The 25,934-nt window shown below is 43.8% G+C and overlaps 1 protein-coding gene across 1 annotated transcript in view; it reads right to left on the bottom strand.

The window, feature by feature from the left end:
* Positions 1 to 24,667, bottom strand: part of PRKCH (protein kinase C eta) — a 230,477-nt gene extending 205,810 nt beyond the window's left edge. Inside the window, exon 1 of the mRNA XM_044231956.1 lies at positions 23,929 to 24,667. Within this exon, the coding sequence (XP_044087891.1) occupies positions 23,929 to 24,291 (363 nt within the window). The 5' untranslated portion in view covers positions 24,292 to 24,667. The remainder of the gene's footprint in view (positions 1 to 23,928) is intronic.
* Between the last annotated feature and the right edge of the window lie 1,267 nt (positions 24,668 to 25,934).

The raw sequence follows: 25,934 nt of genomic DNA on the forward strand, positions 1-25,934 counted from the left end.
CAACCAAGCAGTGCTCTCCACCAGCACCTTTTCTCACAAGGAAGTGACACACATTAGCACGTCATTCAACAAGTCACCAAAGTGGGGAGAAAATCTCTGCTTGCAGCACTATACCTGCACTCGACAGCTTCCTTTCATGGAAACACCTGCCACACAACGGACCCATTGGCTGATTTCGGTTTGCATCACAAGATGTGGCTGGGAAATGCCAGGCACCATCTCGCTTGACTGCTGACCCACTTCCCATGGGCTCCATGGAGCCAGGTCTCTCATACTTAGTTCCTCTTCCTCTCACCCCTCTGGCGTCACAAGGCAGCCACCCTGGAAGGTGATGTGAATGACATCAGAATTCTCGGAGCCGGGGGATCTTTCAGAGATCGCTCATCCACGTCCGGAAACAAGGCTACCCCTGTTCAGTCCTAAGCCCACAAGCAAGCCATGTCCCTCAAATGGCAAGCTTCGTGGTGTTCCAAAGGGATACTGACATCACTTCAGGGTGATGAGAGGAGACTGCCCAAAGCAGAAAGTCACCATCATCCAAAAGAGCCACCGTTACGAAATACCTGCACAGCAGAGAGGGGACGAGATGCTGCGGTTAGAAGACTAACACACAGGAATGGTCAGACTGACTAGTGCTCCACCACAAAAAAGAATGGGATCCTGCCTTTCACAGCGACATGGGTGGACTGAGAGGGTACTATGAAATAAGTGAAATAAGTCAGAGAAAGACCAATGTTGTAGGATTTCACTTACATGTAGAATCTAAAAAACAAGACACATCCACACTCTTAAATACAGAGAACGGATGGTTGCCATGGAGGAGGGGAAGTGAGATCAACAAAGGGGATAAAGAGATACAAACTTCTAGATATGAAACAAGTAAATCCCAAAGATGGAAAGGACAGCATAAGGAGTATGATTAATAATACTATAATGTTGTATGGTGACTACACTTATTGGGGGAGTACTGAGTACTGCACAGAATTGTCAAATCAATAGCTATACACCTGAAACCAGTATAACATCATATGTCAATTTACTTCTTTAATTAAAAAAAAAAGGAACTTTTAAAAACTGCCAGGATCCTAAACCCAGAAGAAACCCAAGGATTTGGGCTGTTCTTCCACACAGAAGATGGGAACCAGAAAACCTCTGTTCTGAATAATCCAGCTCTATTTCCTGGTGCCAACTATAATTCCACCCATTTCAGTCTAACAAAGCGGTAGGTCAAACTCTTTTTAAACGTCTTCACACTCATACATATTTTCTAGTCAATTTTTGAATTTTTACAATGTGTCACACGCCTTAATTAAGCAATGAATATCACTCAAAATACCGATTACAAAAAGAGACCAAGTACTACTTTTAGATACTATTACTTCTTTTTTTTAAATATTTTATTTATTTATTTGACAGAGATCACAAGTAGGCAGAGACGCAGGCAGAGAGAAAGAGGGAAGCAGGCTCCCTGCTGAGCAGAGAGCCTGATGCCGGGCTCGATCCTAGGACCCTGAGATCATGACCTGAGCCGAAGGCAGAGGCTTTAAACACACTGAGCCACCCAGGTGCCCCAATTTGTTTTTTTTTAAAAAAGATTTTTTTACTTATTTATTTGACAGAGAAAGAGAGCATGGCAACAAGCAGCAGGGGTGGGGGATAGGCAGAAGGAGAAAGAGAGAAGCAGGCTCCCTGCTGAGCGGGGAGCCCAGCGTGGGACCTGATCCCAGGATACTGGGATCATGACCTAAGCCCAAGGCAGATGCTCAACCGACTGAGCCACCCAGGCACCCCAAGATTCATTAATTTCTTTTTATTTTTTTAAAGATTTTATTTATTTATTTGACAGAGAGAGATCACAAGTAGGCAGAAAGGCAGGCAGAGAGAGAGAGAAGTGGGGGGAAGCGGGCTCCCTGCTGAGCAGAGAGCCCGATGCAGGACTCAATCCCAGGAGCCTGAGATCATGACCTGAGCCAAAGGCAGAGGCTTAACCCACTGAGCCACCCAGGCGCCCGATTCATTAATTTCTTAATTGGAGTAATGTTAAGCCTTTTTCCAGGTAGTACACTAACACCCAAATCATTCCTTTGACGTATCAATCCCCATAACTAGGTCACTATGGCAACTGCTGCACTGGGAACACCAACCGGGCAGTAACCACAGCGTGCAGTTAGCAGCGGACTGTTCCAGGCCATGCTGTAGGCCCTGGGAAAAAGTAAAGGCAAATAGTTTGTGCAAGAGGAACAATGGATTCATCTGGAACAGTATCCATTGGAGGATACTGGAGATCCATGTAGAAGCCATTGGCTTTGGCCAGAGGTAAAGCTTCTCCACTGGTCCTGACACTGATGCTAGAGGGTTCCCGGACCTTCACAGCAGCTTCTCCACAGCACAGTCTAAGGTTAGTTGGTCAAGAAACTCTCCATGACCTTTCTGGATGCTAGTCTTCAACAGATCATTTAAGACCTCTAATTATCAGTTCTTATGTGGTAATCAGTGAACCTGGTTTTAAGACTCCACACTGGACCAGAACACACTGGAAAATCTGCGGTGAGAGATGGAAAGATCTGTTGCCTTTACAACGAGGGCTAAGCCACCTCCACCCTGTGGTGGAGCCCTCCAGCCACAACAATGACAGTGGCGAGGGGCAGAGTTCCTGTGGAAACACTTACGGTGCGATTCTTCTGGTGAAAATGGGCCTCTGCAAAAACAAAGGCTTCACACCAACAGCACAAAGTGACGGGGCCCTGTGGAATGGTGGGTCTGGGGCAGTGAGTTCAGAGCCTAAGCCCAGAACAGACGTTCACTTCGAATACACGAAGACAAAAACTCCCTCATGACTGAAAGCTAAAACCGGCGGCCATGACAGCGTCTGGTGTTTTGAGATCTTCAAGCAGCAGCTCACTGACTAACTCATAATCAGAGGCATCTCTCCAAGGCGCTGCTGCAGTTAGGAAAGGACAAACCACAATAATCTACATTTATAGGAGTTCGGTTGATCATATCCTATGCTAATAAATGACTTAGTTCCACCTTCACCAGCCTTCTGCTTTAATTTAATTACTGGGTTAGCCTTTAAAAGGGTACGCCCTCCACCTGCAAATGAGTTTGGTGCTCGCGCTCGGAGAAGAGTTGGACATCTAGATGACACTCTGCCCCTCCCACCAGAACCACTACAGAGGCAGCTCACCGAGCTAGGGATCTCACAGCATCACCCCCACACAAGACTCAACTGTCACACTGACTTCTACCTGCTTCGGGGGAAAGAGGAGAACCTCGCCTCACCCCTCACCTTAAGGCATCCAATTCAACCCTTTATTCAGCACCTACCTGGAGCCACGCACTGAGAGTAAATGAGAACAGACCAAGACAATCCTCCAGCCCTCACGAAATATGCTCCTGCCAGTGGTATGGACCAGGTACAGTCTGCTTTTAAAAAGCACTTAAGTGTTGTTAGCCCCACTTAAAATGACCTGCACAGATAAAAATTCCATGGGAAAATTACAACTCTCCCAGGGGGAAATGGGGAAAGGTGTTTATACCACCTCAAACCTACTTAATACTGACTTACTCTGAAGACCGAAGTCAAATATCACCTCCTCCAGGAAGTCCTTCCTAAATCCCCAGGTTTGCAACCCCCTAACCTTCATTCCTATTACTGCACGTATCTCCATTCCTGAACTCAGCTCCTCTCCTAAAACCGTGAGCTTGTGCTGTCTTCCCCACCACAAGGTGAGCCACTTGAACTTGGCATATCCAGCACCTGACCATAGCAGGTGCTCAGTGAATGCTGTCAGCTGACGTACGGAAGTGTGTAGGTTTGTGCATGTGCGGACTCAGGCCTGTTTGTGGGTGTGTTTGTAGTCCCAAAGAGAGTGACATATTTTTTCTATATAACCTCCTTCATCCCTCCTATCTTTTCCAGTGTTATATAACAAGACTTCTATGCAAATTACAAAGGAATACCTGCCCTCCTCCATCGACATGTACTGAAAATGAAGTGAATTAGACAAGACCAGGAGCAAGAAAACCTAACTTGCTCATTTGTACCCAGATCATGAGCTGGAGAGAAGGAGAGGTGGGAGATGGAATGGGGGAGGTAGGCGAGGCCAGACTGCTGGGAATCTTCCCAAGAAGCCTGAACTTTATGGGCGATGGGAAGCCTTTAAAAGATTTCTAGCAGGAGAGAGGTTAGGCTTGAGCTCTAGACAGCTCATCCAAGCAGCTCTGTGGAAGATGGATTTCAGGGAATAAGATTTGACTCATGGGGACCAGTTCCAAAGCCACTGCAATCATCCATCCATAAGACAAGGGCCTAAACAGGTGTGGTACCAGTGGAAAAGAAGAAACTGAGTCAAGAAGTATTTAGCAAGCTAATTCAGCAGGACTTGGCAATGGACTGAAATGGGGAAACAGAAGAAAGAGAAAATTCAAGAAGGAACACCTAGGTGACTGAACAACGGTGAGACTAGTTCTAAGAAAATGGGCAGAGAAGCAGGTTAAGGGGAAAGATGGAGTATTTAGTCGTGGACCGTGTTGGCCCAAAGACGCCTATCAGATGTCGAAGTAGAACTTCCCAATAAGCATCTTAAATGTGCGATTTTGGACCTGCTCTGATACCTGCCTAAGCCACAGTTTCCTCCGGAGGAAATGGTACCTGTTCATGCCTCACGGGCTTCACGAGGACTGAAGGAGACAAGATATAAAGCCCTTTGCTTAGAGCTGCCCCCATCCTAGAAGCAGAATCACGCTCAGGGACAAAGCGTTGGAAGGCCTTGGCATATGCACAATACGGTTAAGACTGTGAAAGTGGAGATCGTGTGGAGGAAGACAACAATCAAAGGACGAAGCCCCAGGAAATACCAGTATATAACAGGCACCAAGGAGAAAGTAGCAGCCAACAAGACCAAGAAGTGACACGATGACATGGTTATTCCTGGGCTTCGCCAGAGCGCGACCCACGCACACTGAGAAGAGCAGACACCGAGCCCCACCTCAAAAGGGAAGCAAGCCAGGCCAGGAGAGGGCTGTGTGGCTCGCTGCATCAGAGCTGGGAAGGGTGAGTGTTTAGAGAGAGAGAGATCTGGGCCTGTTTCTAAAGGGAAGGTGTCAGGAGGAAGGCAGAGGATGAAGGTGTGGGAGAGGGAACACCTGATCCAAGGAGGACACAGAGAAGATCCCAAAAAGGCAGGCAGAAGGCTAGGCCTGACCAGCAAGCTCTCCTCACCCCAAGCCTGCCTGCGGCAGGAAAGCAGGGCCATGAGGGGACAGGCCACAGGTGGGAGTAGAAGATCCCCCCAGGAGCTACAGTTTTCTCGGGACATGGGTGCACTTGCCTACAGAGAATGATCTGGGTGCTGGGAAAACAGCTCTCCCGGATTAGGACTGACTAACTGAGCTCTTCCAAATAATGGCCCAAGGAGAAGACAAGTAAGGAAGCAAGGGTCTGTGAAAAGTTAAGAGAAGGAGCTTCGGGAGAGCGGGGACACCGCATTATTTGTTCTGCCAACTTTCTGTCAGTTTCTTACTTTTCTTTTCTCACTTTTCTTACTTTTCACATTCACTTACATTTCACATTCAGCTTCACTGAAACAGAACGGTCACTAAGTAATTCGACTTGGAAATTTTAACGGAAATAATATTAGTGGAAAGACTCGTTTCATATCTTGACAGGGCCAATTTCGGAATCATTATTTTTCCTGTTTTAAAACAAAATGCTACATACACCAGTTCGATAGGACCAAGTTACAGCAGAAGGAGTCGGCAGTGAGCCATGAGAAATGCAGTTCCGAGAGAAAAATTGGCACATCAGAGTCACAATGAAGCCACTTCAGGAGTCCCTTATTTATTTTGCCAGAAGAGGATTTTTTTTTTTTAAAGATTTTTTATTTATTTATTTGACAGAGCAAGATCACAAGCAGGCAGAGAGGCAGGCAGAGAGAGAGGAGGAAGCAGGCTCCCTGCTGAGCAGAGAGCCCGATGCGGGCCTCGATCCCAGGATCCTGAGATCATGACCCGAGCCGAAGGCAGTGGCTCAACCCACTGAGCCACCCAGGCGCCCCAGAAGAGGATTTTTTTAAGAAAAAGAAGCTTAGGGCGCCTGGGTGGCTCAGTGGGTTAAAGCCTCTGCCTTCGGCTCAGGTCATGATCTCCGGGTCCTGGGATCGAGTCCCGCATCGGGCTCTCTGCTCAGCAGGGAGCCTGCTTCCCTTCCTCTCTCTCTGCCTGCCTCTCTGCCTACTTGTGATCTCTCTCTGTCAAATAAATAAATAAAATCTTTAAAAAAAAAAAAAGAAAGAAGCTTAATGGGCAACTATCACCTCAAGGTCACCATTAACCCAGGATCTAGTTTATGCCCCTTGCCGGTGTCCTGTCCTCACCATGGGCAGGCTGGCACTAATATCTCCCGGACATGTGCGGACCAGAACACGGTCAAAGACGGCCAGTTTCTCCTGTTTTGAAAACTATCTCAAATGGCCTAAATAAAAGTTAGCATCTTATTTCCTTATTTGAGGAACCTGGATGCAGCTAGTCCCTTCACACACCCTTCCACTTCTTTAAATAACGAAGAGAAGAAAAATCATGCTGGCACATTCGTTCTCTCTCCACTACTCCCGGGGCTGCTCTTAAACTCTCTCGCACACACAAAGTGTTAATGTCTTTATCTGAAATACGAACGTTTTATTTTTTTTTTAAGATTTTATTTATTTATTTATTTGACAGACAGAGATCACAAGTAGGCAGAGAAGCAGGCAGAGAGAGAGGAGAAAGCAGGCTCCCCACTGAGCAGAGAGCCCGATGCGGAGCTCAATCCCAGGACCCTGAGATCATGACCTGAGCCGAAGGCAGAGGCTTAACCCACTGAGCCACCCAGGCACCCCTGAAATACAAACGTTTTAAAGACAAAATCTTTTAGCAGAAGTGGTTGACAATGTCTGGCTCCTGAATCAGACTCAAGACCTGAAAACCATGAGGAATTTCTTCATTCTACAAGAGTTTCCAAATCCCTATCGCATGCAGGGCACTTGGCCAGGCCCTGGGGCCGGGGACGGGGGTGGCGGTGTGTGCTGAGGGGCCCCGAGGGAGGCGCTCACACGGACTGAGGCACCACGGGCTGCAGGCTGCAGGTCCGGTCTAAGTGAGGACAGACACCCACGATCACATCCTCATTCAGCCCCAGACACTCGCAACAGCAGTGCCCCAGCAGATCAATACAACCACAACCCAAGTACAGGATGTGCATGACAAGACAGCGAGGGGGCCCAGCAGGGAGATTCAAAAACAATATATTCTCTGCACAGCCCATGAGCTAAGGCTTCTGAATACCCAAAACCAAAACTGTGCTAAACATCAGTGCAAACACTGTTGGGCCGTACTAGGGAGCAAATGCAACTTCTGTTCTGAAAAATTAAATACATACTTTTCAGAAACCTCAAACTTAAAATCAACTGTTGAAAGATCTAGGTCCCAAAACAAGTCACTAATCTACAGCTAGAAATGGACAAAACCATCTTCAGAAGGAGTCTGTGTGGGGGAGGAGGGGGCCCTCGTATTTTTCTGCAAACCAAATCAAAACTGTTGGTGCCCTTGATTTCATCCATAAATCCCAAAATTCAAGTGACGCACTTTTAAATTGTAGTTTTCCTCTTTGAAAGCATGAAAGAACAATTTACATCCAATGACTAGCATCATATGTTCAAACTTAAATCAAGGAAACATCTTTTAATGCCAACTCAAAGAGGCTATTTACCGTCATTTCCCTTAACTGCAGTAATAAAAGTGCTCACTTCAGCTTCTAAAAGGGCTCCTTCACTCCTTTGCAGCTAAATATTACAACTTCCTTCTGATTTGTTATTCACACTAACTCAGAATCTTCGATCTGTCCAACACAGAATGAGCAAACCAAAAGACTCAATTTCAAGGCTTTTCACAAACTGACTTTGGCCAACATTGTAGCCACAGTATTTCCAACTTCATTTCCCCATATTCCTTGCAAGCTCTTTCAACGGGGACTTATGTACAAAATTCCCCTGAAATCCCTAGGATTCCAGGGTAAAGAAACCATCTCCTCTCCCACCAGTAATCATCCTATTGATTTACACTCCAGAATCTTAAATAAAAAGCAAAAACAGTAAGAAGGCTGGATTCAGGGGCACTTGGGTGACTCGGCTGATGAAGCATCTGCCTTGGGCTCAGGTCATGATCTCAGGGGCCTGGTACCCTGAGCTCCCTGCTCAGCAGGGAATCCGCTTCTCCCTCCCCCTCTGCCACTCCTCCAGCTTGTGCTCATACTCCCTCTCTCTCTGTGTGTGTCAAATAAATAAATAAAATCTTAAAAAAAAAAGACCAGACTCAAAAATCCCTTCTAAAATTCCCAAAACTCAAAATTCTAAACCCTGAATTCTCTAAAATTAAAAACTCTAAAATTCTATGTAAATCAGTGTCTTATGGTTTTCAGAGTTAATTTCAGAAAAGGCTGGGCCCCTGACCTCATAGTTAAGTATAGGCGAGAGTGATGGGGTGGCAGTTATGGGGACACAGTTGATAATTTACCACAGAGCTATGGGTCCTGCACTGCGGTCCATGGTTTACCTAAGTCCCACCATGTTCTCACAAAAGGCTGCGAGGCAGCTACAGTGTTATGGGGAGAAAGCTGGGGCTCGGAGAGCTTCAGTGGCCCCTGCTAATGAGAGGCAGATAATAGCTGAACCCCAACCCGGCTGACACCCAACTCTGACACTATGATGCACTGATAATTATGGTAGTTGTCTAATAAATATTCCTCAAAGCCTGTACTTTGTACTATTACTCTGTAATTGTAGATTCTGCATCCTAATTTATGTGGCTTAGGCAAATGCTACTGTGTCTTTCTACATAAACACAGACCAAATGGATATGGAAGAGAAGGTCAGGAATACTCCAGAGGTCAAGGAGATGCCAAAACAGATGTTCTTTGACATTATCCAGATTTAATTCACAAAATTACAGTCCATAAAGTAAACAGGCATTTGGTAGTTAAGAACAAACTCTATCTAGTCATTCATAATTTTTGAGGATTTCTTTCCTTATGATTACTGACACCATGTTTATTAATTCTTATCCACTTCGAGGACTTATCAATTGTATCACCACAGTATAATTAGTCTATCCTTCTAAGAACTGAAACTTTCCATTAATAGGTAGGAGTCTACAGAAAATATGCCATTCAATAAAGCAAAAATGTGGAAGTAACTTCAGAATCTTTGTTTTCTTACTCCTTTAGAAAATACAGTGCTGGGGTGCCTGGGTGACTCAATGGGTTAAGCCTCTGCCTTCGGCTGAGGTCATGATCTCAGGGTCCTGGGATTGAGCCCCACATTGGGCTCTCTGCCCATCAGGGAGTCTGCTTCCCACCCCCCCTCCTTCTCTCTGCCTGCTTGCGATCTCTCTGTGTCAAATAAATAAATAAAATCTTTTACAAAAGAAAGAAAAGAAAATACCGTGCTACCGAGTGTAAATAGGTGCTTCTGTGTCACTTGAGAGGCACTAAGACCATATTGTCCCCTCTCCCCAAGAAACTTAAATCTCCACCCCTGTTGTCTCCAATGCAGCCATCTGGATGTCTTTCCTGGGTTAACAGGATCATTTTCAGAAGGCCTTATTAAAATAGGGCCTCAGGAGATAAAGTAACCAAAGCTACTATTTCTTGAGGGACTACTTTGTGCTGGGCACCTTTAATGTCTTAGATCAGATCTTCACTCCAGCCCTAGAAGGTAGCTAACATGAGCACCACTGTTTGGAGGAGAAAACTGTCAGAGATGGAGGACTTGCTCACTGTAGCAGAGCCAGAATAATGCACCCAACTTGGTAACTCTGAGTCAACCTTCTCCATTACCTCCTTCTTGTTCCTCTACATGTCAAGCTTGTTCCTACCTTTGGACCTTCAGCTTACCAGCCCCTCTGCCTGGGATGCTCTTTCTCTAATGTTCATATGGCTGAGTGCTTATCACTTGAGTCTCAGCCAAAATGTCCCCTCTCTGGGCGTCCTTCTCGGCCCCGTCTCGGTGAAGCAGTCATCTCATCACACGGTACCACATCACCTTGTTTTTGTTCTCCAGGGAGCAACTAACCGCCATTTGTTATTTTCATAATCACCTGTTTGCCTGTGTATTACCTACTCTGCACAATAGGATGGAAGCTCTTTGAGACCCAAGATTCCGGGTGTTGTGTTCTCTGTCCTATCTGGAACACCAGGAATGGAGCTGGGCACCCAGCAGGAGCTCAGTAAAGATCTTTTCTGCCTCCTCCACCCCATAGTGGGGTGGCGTTGGGGAAGATTCTTGGATTCAAGTCCACAGAGCGACGCTCTAACGTCACTTCTAACCACCTAGGGAGCTGTGGTCTGGACCACCTCCACTCAGATCAATTTCTACCATCATCAGGTCATTTCCCATGGTGTGCGTGAGGTGAACTGAAACTCAAGACCGAAAAATCTTGTTGGGTCAGAAAGACCCAGACCATACAAGACCAGGGGTCACAATACAAGAGGAGCAGACAAGCACCACTGACTTCATGGGCTTGTCTTAGACTAACACAAAGGTTCACCATAACACCCAGTACAGCTCAAAAAGAGGGTAAATGTTTTAAGTATACACCTATATCCTATCTCTCTTTACAGGCAAAAGTCGATATTAACAAAAGATACAAACCAAAGTCAAACTGCCCTAGTTTTATAGGTGGTTTTTTTTTTCCAACTTTTCATCTACTGCAAACCTCAAAGAAACCCCTTCAAAAATAGAGGCTTTTGAAAATACCTAAATAACATAACCAAATAACCTTAAAATGGGTCATCTTCTAGCATATTTCACCAAGAACCAGACATTAAGTGAGAATACATTTTTTAGGCATGTATTATTCTCTAAAATTTATAGCTCTTCTTTTCAACTAGTTAATTATCTGCTATAATTAGCTGAAGTGGAAATGCCCTCAAATACAGGGGGAAATATTAGAACCACACTCTGGGAATTAGAAATTAGTGAAAGCCTTAGTTCTTATACCTTTCAACTGGGGTTTCTTAACCTGTGTCTACAGTCACGCTTTGGGGACAGTAATCTGGTGACACTGATCCCAGCACATTGTCAATACGCATGGAGATGTGCATTTTTCTAGAAACAGGGCCCATAGTTTTTCATGATCACTAAAAGGATCCTGGGCTCAAAAACAGTTTCAGAAGCACTGCTTCTGCTGAGAATCTATTCTCAACTCTTCCGTACTATGACAGAACAATAGTAAAATATAACAAAGCACTTAAGAGGTCTGCAGCTCACACATTAATAAATGTTTTCTGTTTGGGGAATTACGCTAATATGTTTGTGATCTTTATGTACTCTTCCAGATATAATTTCAGAGCTTAGAACAAATCTGACCATCAGCAGAATAGTCTCCAGAATAAATTTCAGAAGAGAGCAAAACTTTCATTGTCCAATGGAACTATACCTAGAACCATTTAACTCTGATGCTGGAAGGGGCCGCAGGAAGGGGCCCTGTGACATCACAGGCAAGAATACCAAAGCGTCCTGTGAGGACAGAGGTGCAACATCACATCTAAGTGCTATGAGAAAGATCTAGAAACAGTGTCATGCAAGTAGAAGGGATAAATATGACTTACAAATGAAAATGCAGGGGCACCTGGGTGGCTCATAATTCCAGGGTCCTGGGATCAAGCCCCACATCGGGCTCCCCACTAAGCATGAAGACTGCTTCTCCCTCTCCCACTCCCCCAGCTTTTGTTCCTTCTCTCACTGTGTCTCTCACTGTCAATTAAATAAATAAAATTTTTAAAAGAAAAATGAAAATGCAGCTTTGGGATTTTGGTGTAAGCCCTTAAAGAACGGGGGCTAGGTCTAAAACAGGCTTACACTGGCCCCCTCTGTTTTATTATATTAATATAATTATGAGGGGCTCATGTTGGCCATGGTTCTATCCTCTGACCACTTTCTTAATTTTTTTTTTTTTAACCACAAGCACCAATGAAACCTTTTAGGCATTCCTCTCTCTATAAAGTACAAGTGTAAAGCTTATGTAAAACTGAAGAAACTCTCCAGAAGTCAGCACTTAATAAGTGGTCTTTTTACTAAAAAGTCCTATGTGTTTTGAAAATCACTACTGTATATACCAAAATAATAATCTTGACAAATCTCTCTGGATAGTACCATGATTCTCAACAAAAATTTCCCATCTCATAAAGTTCTTTGACAGAGTACTTCAACACTACAATAGCCAATACCCTTGGGCTCATTCCTCCATCTAATTAAAATGTCTGTTCTACAAGTGATTTATAGTATTTGTCATCACCTAAGGTGAATATATAGACTAGTGGCTACAGACATGTTGTGACTACAAAGCATTAATTACCATGTTGGTGAGAATGGCTTCTAGCAACAGCTCCAACAGTGGGATTCTCAGTCTCTCTCTGCCAACAAGTAACAGGGACATAACTTGCAACCATCCCATAGGACAAGGAGCCCATTACTGTAAATCAAGAAATATAATTGTGTGGCTTGACACGAGGACACACTGTAATTCCTTAAGGCTGACGCTAAACCAAGGAAACAACACCAACATCACTGTCAATGCTAAAAACCATTTAGACATGAGCTAAATCCTCTTCAAGCCTGAGCAATTTAGATTTGGACCAATTCTTAGGAATTGCTAACTTTGATAAGACATAACTCATCTCGACTGCTTAAAACCAAACCAATCACTCCAAAAGAAAAGAAATTATGTAACCATCTAACACACGGAGGCAGAGGCTGTACCGATGGGAAGGGTCCTTGGAGATATTCTAGTGTAACCCCCTCATGATCTAAACCAGGGAATGGGGACCCTGACACACAGAGACTTGCCTAAGGTCACAGCTGATAGATGGCAAAGCCACACCTTGAACCCAGCTCTCCTGACTCCCATTATAACACAGCACTTACATGTTGCTGGAAATTGTATGATGAAATACAAGAGGCTTTTTTTTTAATTGGGAAGTTAATATAATACTGATTTGCCGTCGAAGTTAACTCCTCATAGGGATGCCTGGCTGGCTTAGTCGGAAGAGCGTATGACTCTTGATCACAGGGTTGTGAGTTGAAGCCCCACACTGAGTGTAGAGATTACTTAAATAAATATTTTCAAAAAGTTGACTCCAAGGACACCTGGGTGGCTCAGTGGGTTAAGCCTCTGCCTTCGTCTCAGGCCATGATCTCAGGGTCCTGGGATCAAGCCCTGCATCGGGCTCTCTGCTCAGCAGGGAGACTGCTTGCCCCTCTCTCTCTGCCTGCCTCTCTGCCTACTTGTGATATCTCTCTCTCTCTCTCTCTGTGTCAAATAAATAAATAATCTTTAAAAAAAAAAAAGTTGACTCCATATGTTTACTAATAAGTCAGCTTCCTATAAAATTTTAGCACACAAACATATGTGTGTAAATAAACATCTACATAAATATACATCTAATTTAATGCATTTATGAATAAATTATTATGTATTTCTAAACAAATCTAAGTAATTCCTACATCTCTATGTTAAGAGTGTGAGTGTGTGCATCACATATCCTATGAGTCAAGGCAACAGTAACACTTTGGCTATAGCCTTCGTTCCCACATTCTGCAAACAAGGCTGAGCTAAAGTAAGTGTCAAAAGCCCATAAACCTCCAGAACCTAGCAGGTGAGGAGTGGAGAGGGCCAGTTCGTCACCGGGAGTGGCATGGTCTGGCTAACTGGAGTACCACAGAAGTAAGTATCTTCAGATTCAACATGAAAAACATCTCGGCCAAATGAATTCATCTGCAGGCTGTCACTAGACCTCAGTAAGACCCATCAGGCTTTTTGTCGTTGTCCTGAACTAGATAACCCTCCTGCTTCAAATCTATGGTTCTTTACTGATCGGCATGAAGCTTAAGGTATTTACTGGTTCAAACAGGGTGTTACGGTACCCTGCCTCCGGGAGTCGAATGTTCTTTCAGGTCAGGTCATCTGTTCATAGGCATCACAACTTAGTCACTTTCCAAAGATGGAAACATTTCTAATGGGTCAGGAACATTTACCTTTCAAAAGCGCACCTGTGATGTCTCCCTGGGAAAGCATTATCAGGTCAAAAGTTCCTTTTCTTCTTTTGAGGAATGATGTATCAGTCATTTAATTGAAGCAGGCCTGTGGCTATCTATGCTCAGGCTTTAGAAAAATCACCTGTTTTCCCTCCAGAAAAATGTTCCTGATCTCCTCACACCAGGTACTCACAGCATCTTAATACTTAACTTCTTTTCTGTAATTTCCTCGTTGTTGGTTTTCTTCTCCAACCTCTCTCCCCCTGGAAACTCCAGGACCTATGAAGGAAGAGGCCATGTTTGTCTTATCCCCTTGCCTCCCTAGGGTAGAGCACACCGTGCCCAGGACATAGGGCACACTCAGCGGTGGGTGAATGTTCATCTAGGTCTTGGCATGTCATACAGACACATGTAACAGTCTGTTAGAGGAGCCACCCCAGGAACAGAAAAGATAAATCCTAGTTAATCACCCATACTATCACACGCTGAACTCCCTCCCTCCAGCCAATATCACATACTTGCAAGAGAGCCCAATTCCATATGTCCACTCTTTCAGGATGGAGGGAACCATGGGCAAAGGCAGTCCCAGGATGCTGAGGGAACCCTAAGGAAGAGGACCCAGACTTGGGATGTCAGGATAAATTTTCTGGTTAACTGATGTCTACCGTGAGACCTGAGGCACAGGTGGGAACAGGTGGCCCTTGAGGATGAAAGATGTGATTGGAGCAGAGTGTGAGTTGAGGAGAGCTGAGCAACAAGGCTCAAGAGGAAATGAGAGGCCGATCAGGGAGAACATTCTATACCATCTTAAAGATGTGTGCTTTTTATCCAAGAGTAAAGGGGAGCCACTGAACGTATTAAGGAATGACTATCAGGTTGGCAACAGAGAAAACTCATTTTGGATACAGCAATGTTAACAACGGAAAAGAGTGGTCAAGGCACTGAGTTTCCACTCAGGCCTCCTTTTATCATATTCTAATAAGACAGAGATAAGCAGTTAACACAAAAAAAGAACCTGATCTAGTCAGTTTCTAGTCCTTCTATTTCAAAAAACAGAAAAAAAGACTGCAGATGGTTGAGTGTGTGCCTCTTGATTTCAGCTCGCATTGTGATGTCAGGGTAGTGATGGAGCCCCATGTAGGGCTCGTCACTCAGCAGGGAGTCTGCTTGAGATTCTCTCTCCCTCTCTCTCTTCTTCTGCTCCTCCCCGTGCCTCCTCTCTCTCTATCAAATAAATAAATCTAAAAGAGAGAAAGAGAGACTGCCGAAAATCCAAGGCACCTTTCTTATTCTAAGTAAATGCCACCCATCTCATAAAAATGTATTGCACTTTTACTATCATAACTAATCATCAGTCTGAACACCTGCCAGATACCAAAAGAGTTACATAAGATGAAATGATTCACAGTCTGCCCACCAACCTCATTAAATCTCCAAGGCTGAATGCTTACTTCTTGCCTCGGCCCCAAATTTAACATGTTGGGCCTACAAATCACAACCTATTAACGGGCTTAAAAATCACAGTCTTTTCACCTGAAGCAAAGCAAGGAATTTTTTCATCCACAGAGTTTTCAATCCATTATCATATGCAGAGGGCATATAAACCCAGCCCAATCTTTCAAGTACATATTGACACATCATTAATTGACTTTTAAAAAGGGACACTGCAATAGTTATAAGTGGTCACTCCCCCATGATTTTATTTCTTTTGGGAAGATGAATAAAATGTTTAAAGGCATTCCCAAAATATTTACACTTTACTTGCTCCAAAATCACATTTAAGAAATTCATTCTTTGGACAAATATTTAGTGCATTCTATATATGGGACACTGCTCCAGGGGCTGGGTTTAGAACAATGAATAAGAAAGAAGGAATCTCTGCTCTCGTGGTGTTTATACTTGAAAGGAGGAAGGTATAATAAGTAAATTAACAAAATGATCTCAAAGAATGACGAGGCAATGAAGGATGACAAGATAATAACATGGTCAGGAAAATGCTCTCTGTAGGGGGGATCTTTTGAGCCACAACCTGCCTGATGAGAAGCAGCCAGCCCCACCACCACGAAATTCTTACAATGAAGCTTAAGACATAAAAACTCCAATCCAATTCCTGTACACTAGAATAAACCTCCCTAGAAATGCTAAAATAGGTCTTTCCCCTCAACCCTGTGAGCTCGTCAGTGTTGGACACTGTTGGCCATTTTGCTCAGAGAGAAATAATTGTTAGAATAAATAATTGCACTGCAAAGCACAAAAGACAATGAACCGCTAGATAATGAATCTAGAAGAACTTAAACACTATCAATTCATGCACCTGGATCCAGGAATCAGGAAAAAACGGCAATCGACAAGGGTCCAGTGGAAACCTGGCACTTCCCCTGACAGGACTACCAAAAAGGTACCTCACTGAGAAGTTCAGAGAAAGCTGCCTTCCAGGGCTGCAAGGAACATAATGTCTTCAGGAGGGGTGAACAAGGAAAACAGCCTGAGATCCCGCCAAGCAGGTCCTTCCTTCCTGAGGGGATGCCAAGGTCTTTCCATGACGCAGCCTCCAGCTCCTCCTGCCTCCCCCCATTTCCCCATGTTCTGCATTAAGCATTAGATGCTGGTCCCATTTGGACAGTCAGCAAATAAAGAGAAAGTACATGAAAGAAGGAAAGGTTTAATGTAGACAAATTTTCAGCTTTCGGAAATCTAAGAAATTGTGCAAAATCGACCAGTTCTAGAAGAAACAGAAAAAGAAATCAGCAGTGACAACTTAGAAAATGAGACTGTGTGCCCAAAATCAGAAACTATAATGAATTTTTGATGCTCTTACTCTGATAAATATTTTCTACACATAAGAGGCAATGAAGTTTTCAAGAGTCAACCTTGACTCAAACCTAATTCAGTCACTCACTTAACATCTTCTTTGGTAAAATCCTCATTATTTTTTCCTCTACAGTTTTATTGACATATAACCATCATACAATAACATGCACATACTTAAACGTGAACTATTTGATGAGCTTGGACGTAAGTGTATAACTGTGAAACCATCACCACAATCAAAATAACAAATATATTCATCTCCCTCAAAAGCTTCCTTGTGCTGCCTTTGAAATCCATCCCCCTCCATCCCCCATTCCCAAGCAACCACTGATCTGCTTCCTATCACTACAAACTGCTTTTCATTTGCTAGAATTCTGCCTAAATAAAATCATATGGTAGGCACTCCTTTTGTCTGGCATCTTCCACTCAATAAAAATTATGTTGCGATTCAACATATCATTGCACGTACGAATGTTTCATCACGTTCTATTACCAAGTAGTATTCTATTGTATGGGTGTACAGTACATCTGTCCAATAGACACATGAAAAGATGCCCAACACCACTTATCATCAGGGAAATGCAAATCAAAACCACAATGGCACCTGGGTGGCTCAGTGGGTTAAGCCGCTGCCTTCGGCTCAGGTCATGATCTCAGGGTCCTGGGATCGAGTCCCGCATCGGGCTCTCTGCTCAGCAGGGAGCCTGCTTCCTCCTCCCTCTCTGCCTGCCTCTCTGCCTACTTGTGATCTCTCTCTGTCAAATAAATAAATAAAATCTTTAAAAAAAAAAAAAAACCACAATGAGGTACCACCTCACACCACTCAGAATGTCTACAATCAAAAAGACAAGAAATAACAAGTGTTGTTGAGGGAGAGAAGAAAAGCGAATCCTCATCCTCTGGTGAAGGGAATGTAAATTCGTGCAGCCACTGTGGAAAACAGTATGGAGGTGCCTGAAAGATTTAAAAACAGGAATACCATACAATCCAGTAATTTCACCACTGAGTATGCCCCAAAAATGAAAATACAAAGAGATACAGGCACCCCTATGTTCACCCCTATGTTCAGTGTTATTTACAATAGCCAAGACATGGAAGCAACTTAAGGGTCCATCGATAAAAAAAGATGTGGTGTGCATACACACACACACACACACACTGGAATATCTTGCTACTCACAACATGGATAGACCTAGAGGATATTATGTTAAGTGAAAGAAGTCAGAGAGAGAAAGATAAGTACCATATGATTTCACATACATAGGCAATCTAAAAACAAAACAACAACCAAAACCAGACTCATACATATAGAGAACCCACCAGTGGCTGCCAAAAGGCAGGGGATTGTGGGGATGGGCAAAATAGGTGATGAGAATTTAGGGGTATAAAATAATTCATGGGGATTAAAAGTACAGCAGGAGGAATATAATAATATTATAATAACATTGTATGGTGACAGATGGTAAGTATAGTTATCGTGGTGAGAATTTCATAACGTACAGGATTGTCAAACCACTATGTTGTACACCTGAAACTGATATAACATTGTAGGCCAACTATATTTCAATAAAAAAATATTTTTAATTCAACTGTTGACTTATACTTGAGAAGTTTCCAGTTTTGTTACAAATAAAGCAGCTATGAACATTCATGTGTAAGTTGCACAAATGGTTTCATTTCTCTTGGTAAATACTTAAGAGTAGCTAGGGCACATGGTAGGTGTATGTTTAACATTTTCAGAAACCACCAAACTGTTTTCTAATGTAACTGTACCATTTTATATTCCTCACACTGGTGTATAAGAATTCCAGTTGCTCCATTTCCTAACACTTGGTATGGTTGATCTTTTTAATTTAGCCTTTCCATGAATTTTTGTTTTAATATGCATTTCCTTGATGACTCATGATTTTGAGCATCTTTAATGTGCTCTTTTCCACGAAGGTGCCTATACAAATCTTGTCCCATTTTTAAGTCGAGTATTTTCCCATTGGGCTTTAAGAGTTCTTTTGTATGTTCATGTTACAAGTCCGTTGTCTGGTTTAACGTTGAAAATATTTCCTCCCTGTCTGTGGCTTGTGTTTTCACTTTCTTAAGTCCTTTGAAAAGCAATAATTCTTCATTTCTATGGAGTCTGATTTTTTTTAATAGTTGGTGCTTTTTGTGTCCTATCTTAAAAAATATTTGCTGAACCCAATGTCACTACCATTTTCTTCTGTATTCCTATAAAAGGTTTACAGTTAAACTCGTTTGTTGAGGTCTATGATCCATTTGGGGTTAATTTTTGTGTATGTTATGAGATAAGGGACATGCTCACATTTCTGCATTTTTCTGTTCAATTGTTCAAGTACTACTGAAAAGATTATTTCCCCATCAAGTTGCCCTGGCATCCATCAAAAAAAAAAAAAAAATCAACCAATCATACATATATGAATTTCTAGATTCTCTTCCATTCCATTGATTGATGGGACTCTTTTTACTGCAATATCACATTATCTTGACTACCGTAGCATTACAGTAAGTCTTAAAATAGAGAGTTCAAGTCCTCCAAACTTGTTCTTTTTCAAAATTATTCTTAGATCCGTCTAGGTCTTTTGCATGTCCATATAAGTTTTAGAATTGGTTGATCAATTTCTACAACAAATCTTGCTGAGATTTTGACTAGGATTGCAACAAATCTATTGAACAAATTTGGGAAGAACTGGGGTCCTAACAATTTTGAACCCTCCCATTCAAGAACACATTCCCCCCTCCATTACCTTAGATCTTTATTTCAACAATATTTTGTCACTTTTCAGTGAACAAGTTTTGCATCTTTTATCAAATTTACCCAATTTCAAATATTTTTGATGGTCTTATAAATGGTATTTTCTTCTAGCTCAGTCCACTAATAGAATATAGAAATAGCCATTGATCTTTGTGTATTAGTTTAGATCCTGTGACCTAGCTAAACTCACTTGTTAGATCTAGTAGCCCGTTTGTTGGTATCTTAGAATTTTCTACGATTATACAGAAGGGAAATATGGCCAATCTGTGATGGCTTGTGCAGAACTGTTTAATAAGACCTCTTAAGAGGTTTATAAGAATGATTTGAAAGATTCATTCACCATAGCGTGACATCAGTGAATGGAGTTATTTACCCAATAAGGCTGTCTGCAAATAAAGACAGTTTTACTTCTTTCTTTGTAATCTTTATGCATTTTATTTTTTTTAATTGCCTAATGCAATGAAAAGGACCTCCAACACACTGTTTAACAGAAGTGAAAAGAACAGACATCCATGCCACTTCTGATCTTAGGGGAGTATCATTCATTCTTTCACTATTAAGATGTTCCCTATATGTTTCTCACAGATGTCCTGCATCAGACTGAATAAGCTTCATTCTATTACCAATTTGTTGAGAGTTTTTATTACAACTGGATATTTAATTTTGTCAAATACTTTTTCCATATTTATTAATATGGTCATACCAATCTCTTCTTTTATTCTGTTAATATGAAGAATTGCACGGATGGATTTTTAGATGTTTAATCAATCTTGCAGTCCTGGTTAGAAACCCCATTTGGTGATAATGTACTACCCATTTGCTATATTGTTGGATTTGATTTGCTAAAATTTAAGAATTTGGGGGGCACAGATCTATAGTATTATTTTCTTGAAATGTTTTCATCAGGTTTTGGTATAAGAGTCATGGAATGAGTTGAGATGTGTTTCTTTCTCAAATTTTCTGAAATAGGTTGTATAGAGTTGGCACTATTTCTTTCTTAATGATATGACAAAATTCACCAGTAAATCCATCTTGAGACCTTGAATCTGCATTGTGGAAGGTTTTTAATGAGAAATTTAAATACCTTAATAAACATAAAGCTACTCAAGTTACTTGAATAAGTATAGGTAGTTTGTATCTTTAAAGAAATTTATCTCAGGGGCACCAGGGTGGCTCAGCTGGTTAAGCAACTGCCTTCAGCTCAGGTCATGATCCCAGAGTCCTGGGATCGAGTCCCGCATCAGGCTCCCAGCTCCATGGGGAGTCTGCTTCTCCCTCTGACCTCTCCTCTCATGCTCTCTCACTCTGTCTCTCTCTCAAATAAATTTTTTTAAATTTTTTAAAGAAATTTATTTCATCTAAATTGTGGAATTTGACATAAAATTATACATAATACTCTTTTTTTTAATGTCTGTAGGATCTATAATGATGTTCTTTCTTTCCTATATTGGTAATTTTGTCTTTTTTCTTGATCATCCTGGCTTGAGGCTCATTAATTTTATTGTCCCCCCCCACAAGAACCAGCTTTTTGTTTCATTGATTTTTCTCTATTGTTTCTCTTTTCTACTTGACTTTGCTTCCTTTTAGTTTCACTTGCTCTTCCTTTTAGTTTCAGATGGAAACAGGTCTTTGAGATCTTTTCTAATTTAACTAAAGCTGTGAAATACTGCTTAAGAACTTCTTTAGCTGTATCCCATCTACCTCCCTGAACTTTTATGCAGATTTAATGAAATATGTATAGTCAGAAAAGAAATATTTAACTGCCTACTCCATGTCAGGCATTAAGACTGGTATTAGAAATACACTGCATTAAAATAAATCTAATCCCTTCTCTCATCAAGATTAGAAGGTAATACTGAAAATATTGGTCCAAAATAAATGTTATCTTCCTGATACTTAGAAGGTACATTAAGCCAGAATGCAGAACCATGACTTATTCTAATGAAAAGTGTATTTTCTATTTTTGTCTCTCTACTCATGAACTAGCAAAATTAAATCACTAGATCTTTTTTTTTAAGCTCAGAGAACTGTAATTCCGATTGCACCATATGAATTTATTGTAGAGTAAAATCAAATATTCTATTTGTAAATCCTTGAATAAACTACAATACACTTCAATACACTAAAGATAAATAAGTATTCCTGTAATTCTAAACTTTAGATTTATAAAGAATCCTTTAAAAAATAAGCATTCCATATATTTCTAATATTTTCCTAACAAGATTTTTCTTAAAAATTAATGAAACACTCTACTCATACTATCTATCCTATCCTGTTTCAAATTACCCAAAACTTAAAAAAAAAAAAAATACCCAGAACTTTTTACAAAATACTCTGCTCCTGTCCCCAATTGAATATAAATGCATGGCAAACCACTGGTTTCAAGGCCTTTTAAATGGTGACCTAACCTACCAAATGTTCATGTTTTCAAAAACGCCACCAGTGTGTTAAACATCTCAGTATAATTAATTCAGGCAACTGTAGATATAGGTATTTAACATATATTTAAATCTTTGTTCATTCAGGATCTTCCTACCATATGCTTCTTCCAGTCCCATTCTCTTGGTCTTCATTTAGGCCACAGGTTCTCACCCTTGACTGTACACTGGAATCACCTGGGACCCTGAAAGTACTGATACTAGCTAGGGTCCCACAATAAGAGATGCTTGAAGTTTTTTAAAGTGGGGATTTTCAAAAGCCCCCCCATGTGATTCAATGGTGCAGACCAGGGGTAAGAAGGACCAGTCTAGGCTCCCTCTAGGAAGTCATGTGTCTAATAACCACTGGCCATTCCGTACCACCATACTTCAGAACCTGGCTCCTCCAGAGCTTTCCCAATCAAACTCCTAATCAAACACTAATTCAGTAATTCTATTTGCATTCCTAGGCTCACCTCTTTCTCTATTTAGAAATGCACAGGATAAAATGTAAGTCTCTATTTTAGCCATTCCTATCCAATCCACTTCTAAATTTCATAAAGTTCAACTGAAGAGAAATTAACTCAATATAATTTGATGATATCATTAAATAGTCATTATGTTTTCTTCTACAAAAAGACAGTTCTACAAGCCACCTGTACTTTTACAGAATATATGATAACATTACCAGTTTCTCAAAGTATAAAATACTGAAATGAGTCTTTGTTACTATCCATCTGATTCCACCACTTGTTAATTTCAAACAGGTTTTCACTACCGAATCACATTCTGGACTCAAAACTGACATCCTCTGAACTTAAACCATTAAACTCCTGAGAATCTTCCAACAGCTTACTCCACTTTGCCAAACCAGACCACTTGATTATAATTATCATTTCATCATATAAAAGTGGGAAGGAGAACACCTGGATCACAAAGACAGTACCGAGAATAAGCAGCAACGGCATTTTAGCACTGAGCAGAGTGCTAATAGAAATTTAATTTACTTGCAGCAGAAATGTTGTCTCGTGGGAACTATGTGAAAAGTAGAGGCAAGCAGGAAGTTGCGGGTAACTACTTGTCAATACACAGAAACACCAGCAGGAGAGATGGGACAACTGGGGGTGGCCCACAAACTATTGAGGAGTGCTCAAAGCTCCCAGACCAATAGCAGCAGAAAGGCGCACACAAGACTGGCACCTCTCAGACTGTGACAGAACTACCGAATTTGCTTACACAGCAAATCTTCCTCATCTCCTTGGAAAACTGCTAAGCAATAGAACTTCGCCAACGTGCAGACCCAGGAACTCAGATCCCTGCCAGTGTGGGTTATGTACCCATGGGATGTAATGGATCTGCATGCTGAAACACGTGCGCACGTCTGAGCAGCTGAACCAACACGTATCCATAAACATTATGAATAATACTTGCGAGAATGTATGGCTTTCTCCTAAGAAGCGCGTTAAGGACTTTACCCAGATCAAATCACTTTCATATCACATCTTCCTCACCTTTCTTTGTACTACCCGCGTGCGCAGAGTTAGGGCGCCTTATCCAAAGTCTGGGCAGTGGGGGGTGGAGGGTGTTGTCACTCCCTCCGCCCTGACTTCCCGTTAGCCCAAGCTGCCATCCCAAAAGGGGACCATGTCCGGGCTGGCTTCCTGGAGACACTCATGAGCCCTCACACACCCACCGCGGTCGCGTCACTAGAGCCGCGGCCACCTGGGTGAGGACCAAAATCTGGAGGGAATTCCCTCCGCCGCGGAGCTCGGCAACAGGATGCGAAAGCGGGACCCTGGCGAGATTTGAAAAGTGGAGGGGGAAAAGAGTCAAGCGGACACAACCGGGAGGGATCACAGCTACTCACCCAGCCCTCGAATGTGTCCGAGGCGCCGGCCGTGCGCAGCAGCTCCTGGAATTGCAGGGTGCAGTTGGCCACGAAGTGGTCATAGCCCAGGGGCGTCTCGTGGAAGACGGCCAGTTCGAGGTGGCCACCGTCGGTAACGTTGGTGCAGAACTCCTCATTGTACGTGGGTTTGTTGGTCTTCTGTTTGGTGCTGGTCTGGCCCACGCGCACCTGGTCCACGCTCACCGTCAGGTAGGGGTCCAACAGCTGGTAGCCCTTCTTGAAGAGCGAGTGGCGCAGGGACCAGCGGGTGGGCTGCAGCCCCACAGCCTCGCCAATACGGACCCTCAAGTAACCATTGAACTTCATGGTGCCGGACGTCATGCCGGCGCCGCTGCCCGGGCCCCGGGGGGCCGCGCTGGCTCGCAGCGGGAGAGCCTGGAGCCCCGGCTCAAGCCAGCCCTCGCGGCAGCCGCAGGAGTGGAGGCAGCTCCAGGGAAAAGCAGCGCCCAAGCCCTCCTCGAATGGTCATTCTGCCTCCTCCCGGGGACCTTCCCCTCCCCTCCTTCCCTCGCCCCCTCCCCCGCGAGGTGGAAAGGAGGGGAGCCCGGAGCCGAGCCCTCCGCGAGCCGGGGTAGCCCGACCGTCCCTCTCCAGCGCGCGGCGCTTCCCGGGGGCTCTCAAAGGATTCGTCCCTTCTCCAGAGCCGGGAAGCTCCTCTCCTCGGAGAGCCGGAGCGACCCGTCCGGTTAGCTCCAGCCCCAAGCGTCTCTTGCCCCCGCCTCCTCCTGCTTCTCCTCCTGCCCCCGCCTCCACGGGCTCACGCTCTCCCCCACTCGGCGAGCTTCAAACCAGGAAGCAGCTACCGCCGCATCCCCGGTAGGAACCTCGAGCCGCCAGGCTCCAAGTTCACAGAAGCCCTGCGCGGAGTTCCGCGCCGGGTCCCGCGCCTTTCGAATCCCGGGGGCGTGGCGCGCAGCCCTCGGGGGCTGTGGGCCGGTGGCCCGGCGCGCGCAGCCGGGGAGCCCCACGCGGGCTCGCCGGCCCCGCTCTGCGCGCGCTCCCTGTCGCGCCGAGTCTGGCTGTGCTTGGTGGGCTAGAGGCTCCCCCAGGTGCAGGCCTTACAGGCAAGGGCTCGTGGCAGAGCGGGAGACAACACCTGGCGCCTGGGAGACGGGTCCAGAGAGTGCTGGGGGGGCAGGAGGAGGGGGAGCAGGAGCCGGGAACCCGCGCTCCTGGAGTCGCCGGCACCCTCCTTACCACCGGAGGAGTTGGGCTGCGAGCCTGCCTGGCGGTGTGGGAGAGGCAGCGGCCTCAGCGGGCGCTTGCTGGGGAGGTTCCTTTTCCTAGTCTTTACAGGGAGGGCTCATCCCGGCTTCAGCTCGGGCCCATCCTGTTTGTGCGCCTTTCCTGCAGAGAGTAATTACACGGTTGCTTTTTTGTTGTTGTTGTTTTTAATAGGGTGGTAATCATGATGGAAATCCTGTCCTCCTCCTTCCTCGGAGAGGTGTGTCTTGTTGCACAAAGAGCAGGAAAGGTCGGTTCTGAAGAGAGACATGGCTGAGATGTACTAAGTCTCTCTGAGGAGTGGGTGGTTTCTGGTCTGCCAAGCCGGGCATAGCAAGGGCAGAAGATGTTCACACACAAACACTGTCCCTGACACACGTGTGCAGCAGAAATCGCTTCTTCGAGGAACAGAGGAACACTCCAACTTGTTGCTGCGTTTGCAAGTCAAAGTAGGCAGCCTTTTGTTCCTTTCCATGTACTGTGCTTTACCGCAAAGCTAAGGGCCAGCCACAACCAATTTGTGTCCCATAGAGCCTAGGCCATTTTTAAGATACTTAAGTACATTCTGTCTGACTGTTCTGGTTCCCCTCAGAGCAGGTCAGGTCTTCCTCACGCCCTCCACCCAGGGCCCATTTTGGGGCCCTCCTCAACAATTTCACTCCTGTGAATGGAGGCACACTGGAGAATGAAAACGAGCAATGGGACGGTCAGGGAGGGCCTGTCTTAAAAACATCAAAACT

Source organism: Neovison vison, chromosome 13, assembly GCF_020171115.1.
Source record: "Neovison vison isolate M4711 chromosome 13, ASM_NN_V1, whole genome shotgun sequence".
Classification (NCBI taxonomy): domain Eukaryota; kingdom Metazoa; phylum Chordata; class Mammalia; order Carnivora; family Mustelidae; genus Neogale; species Neogale vison.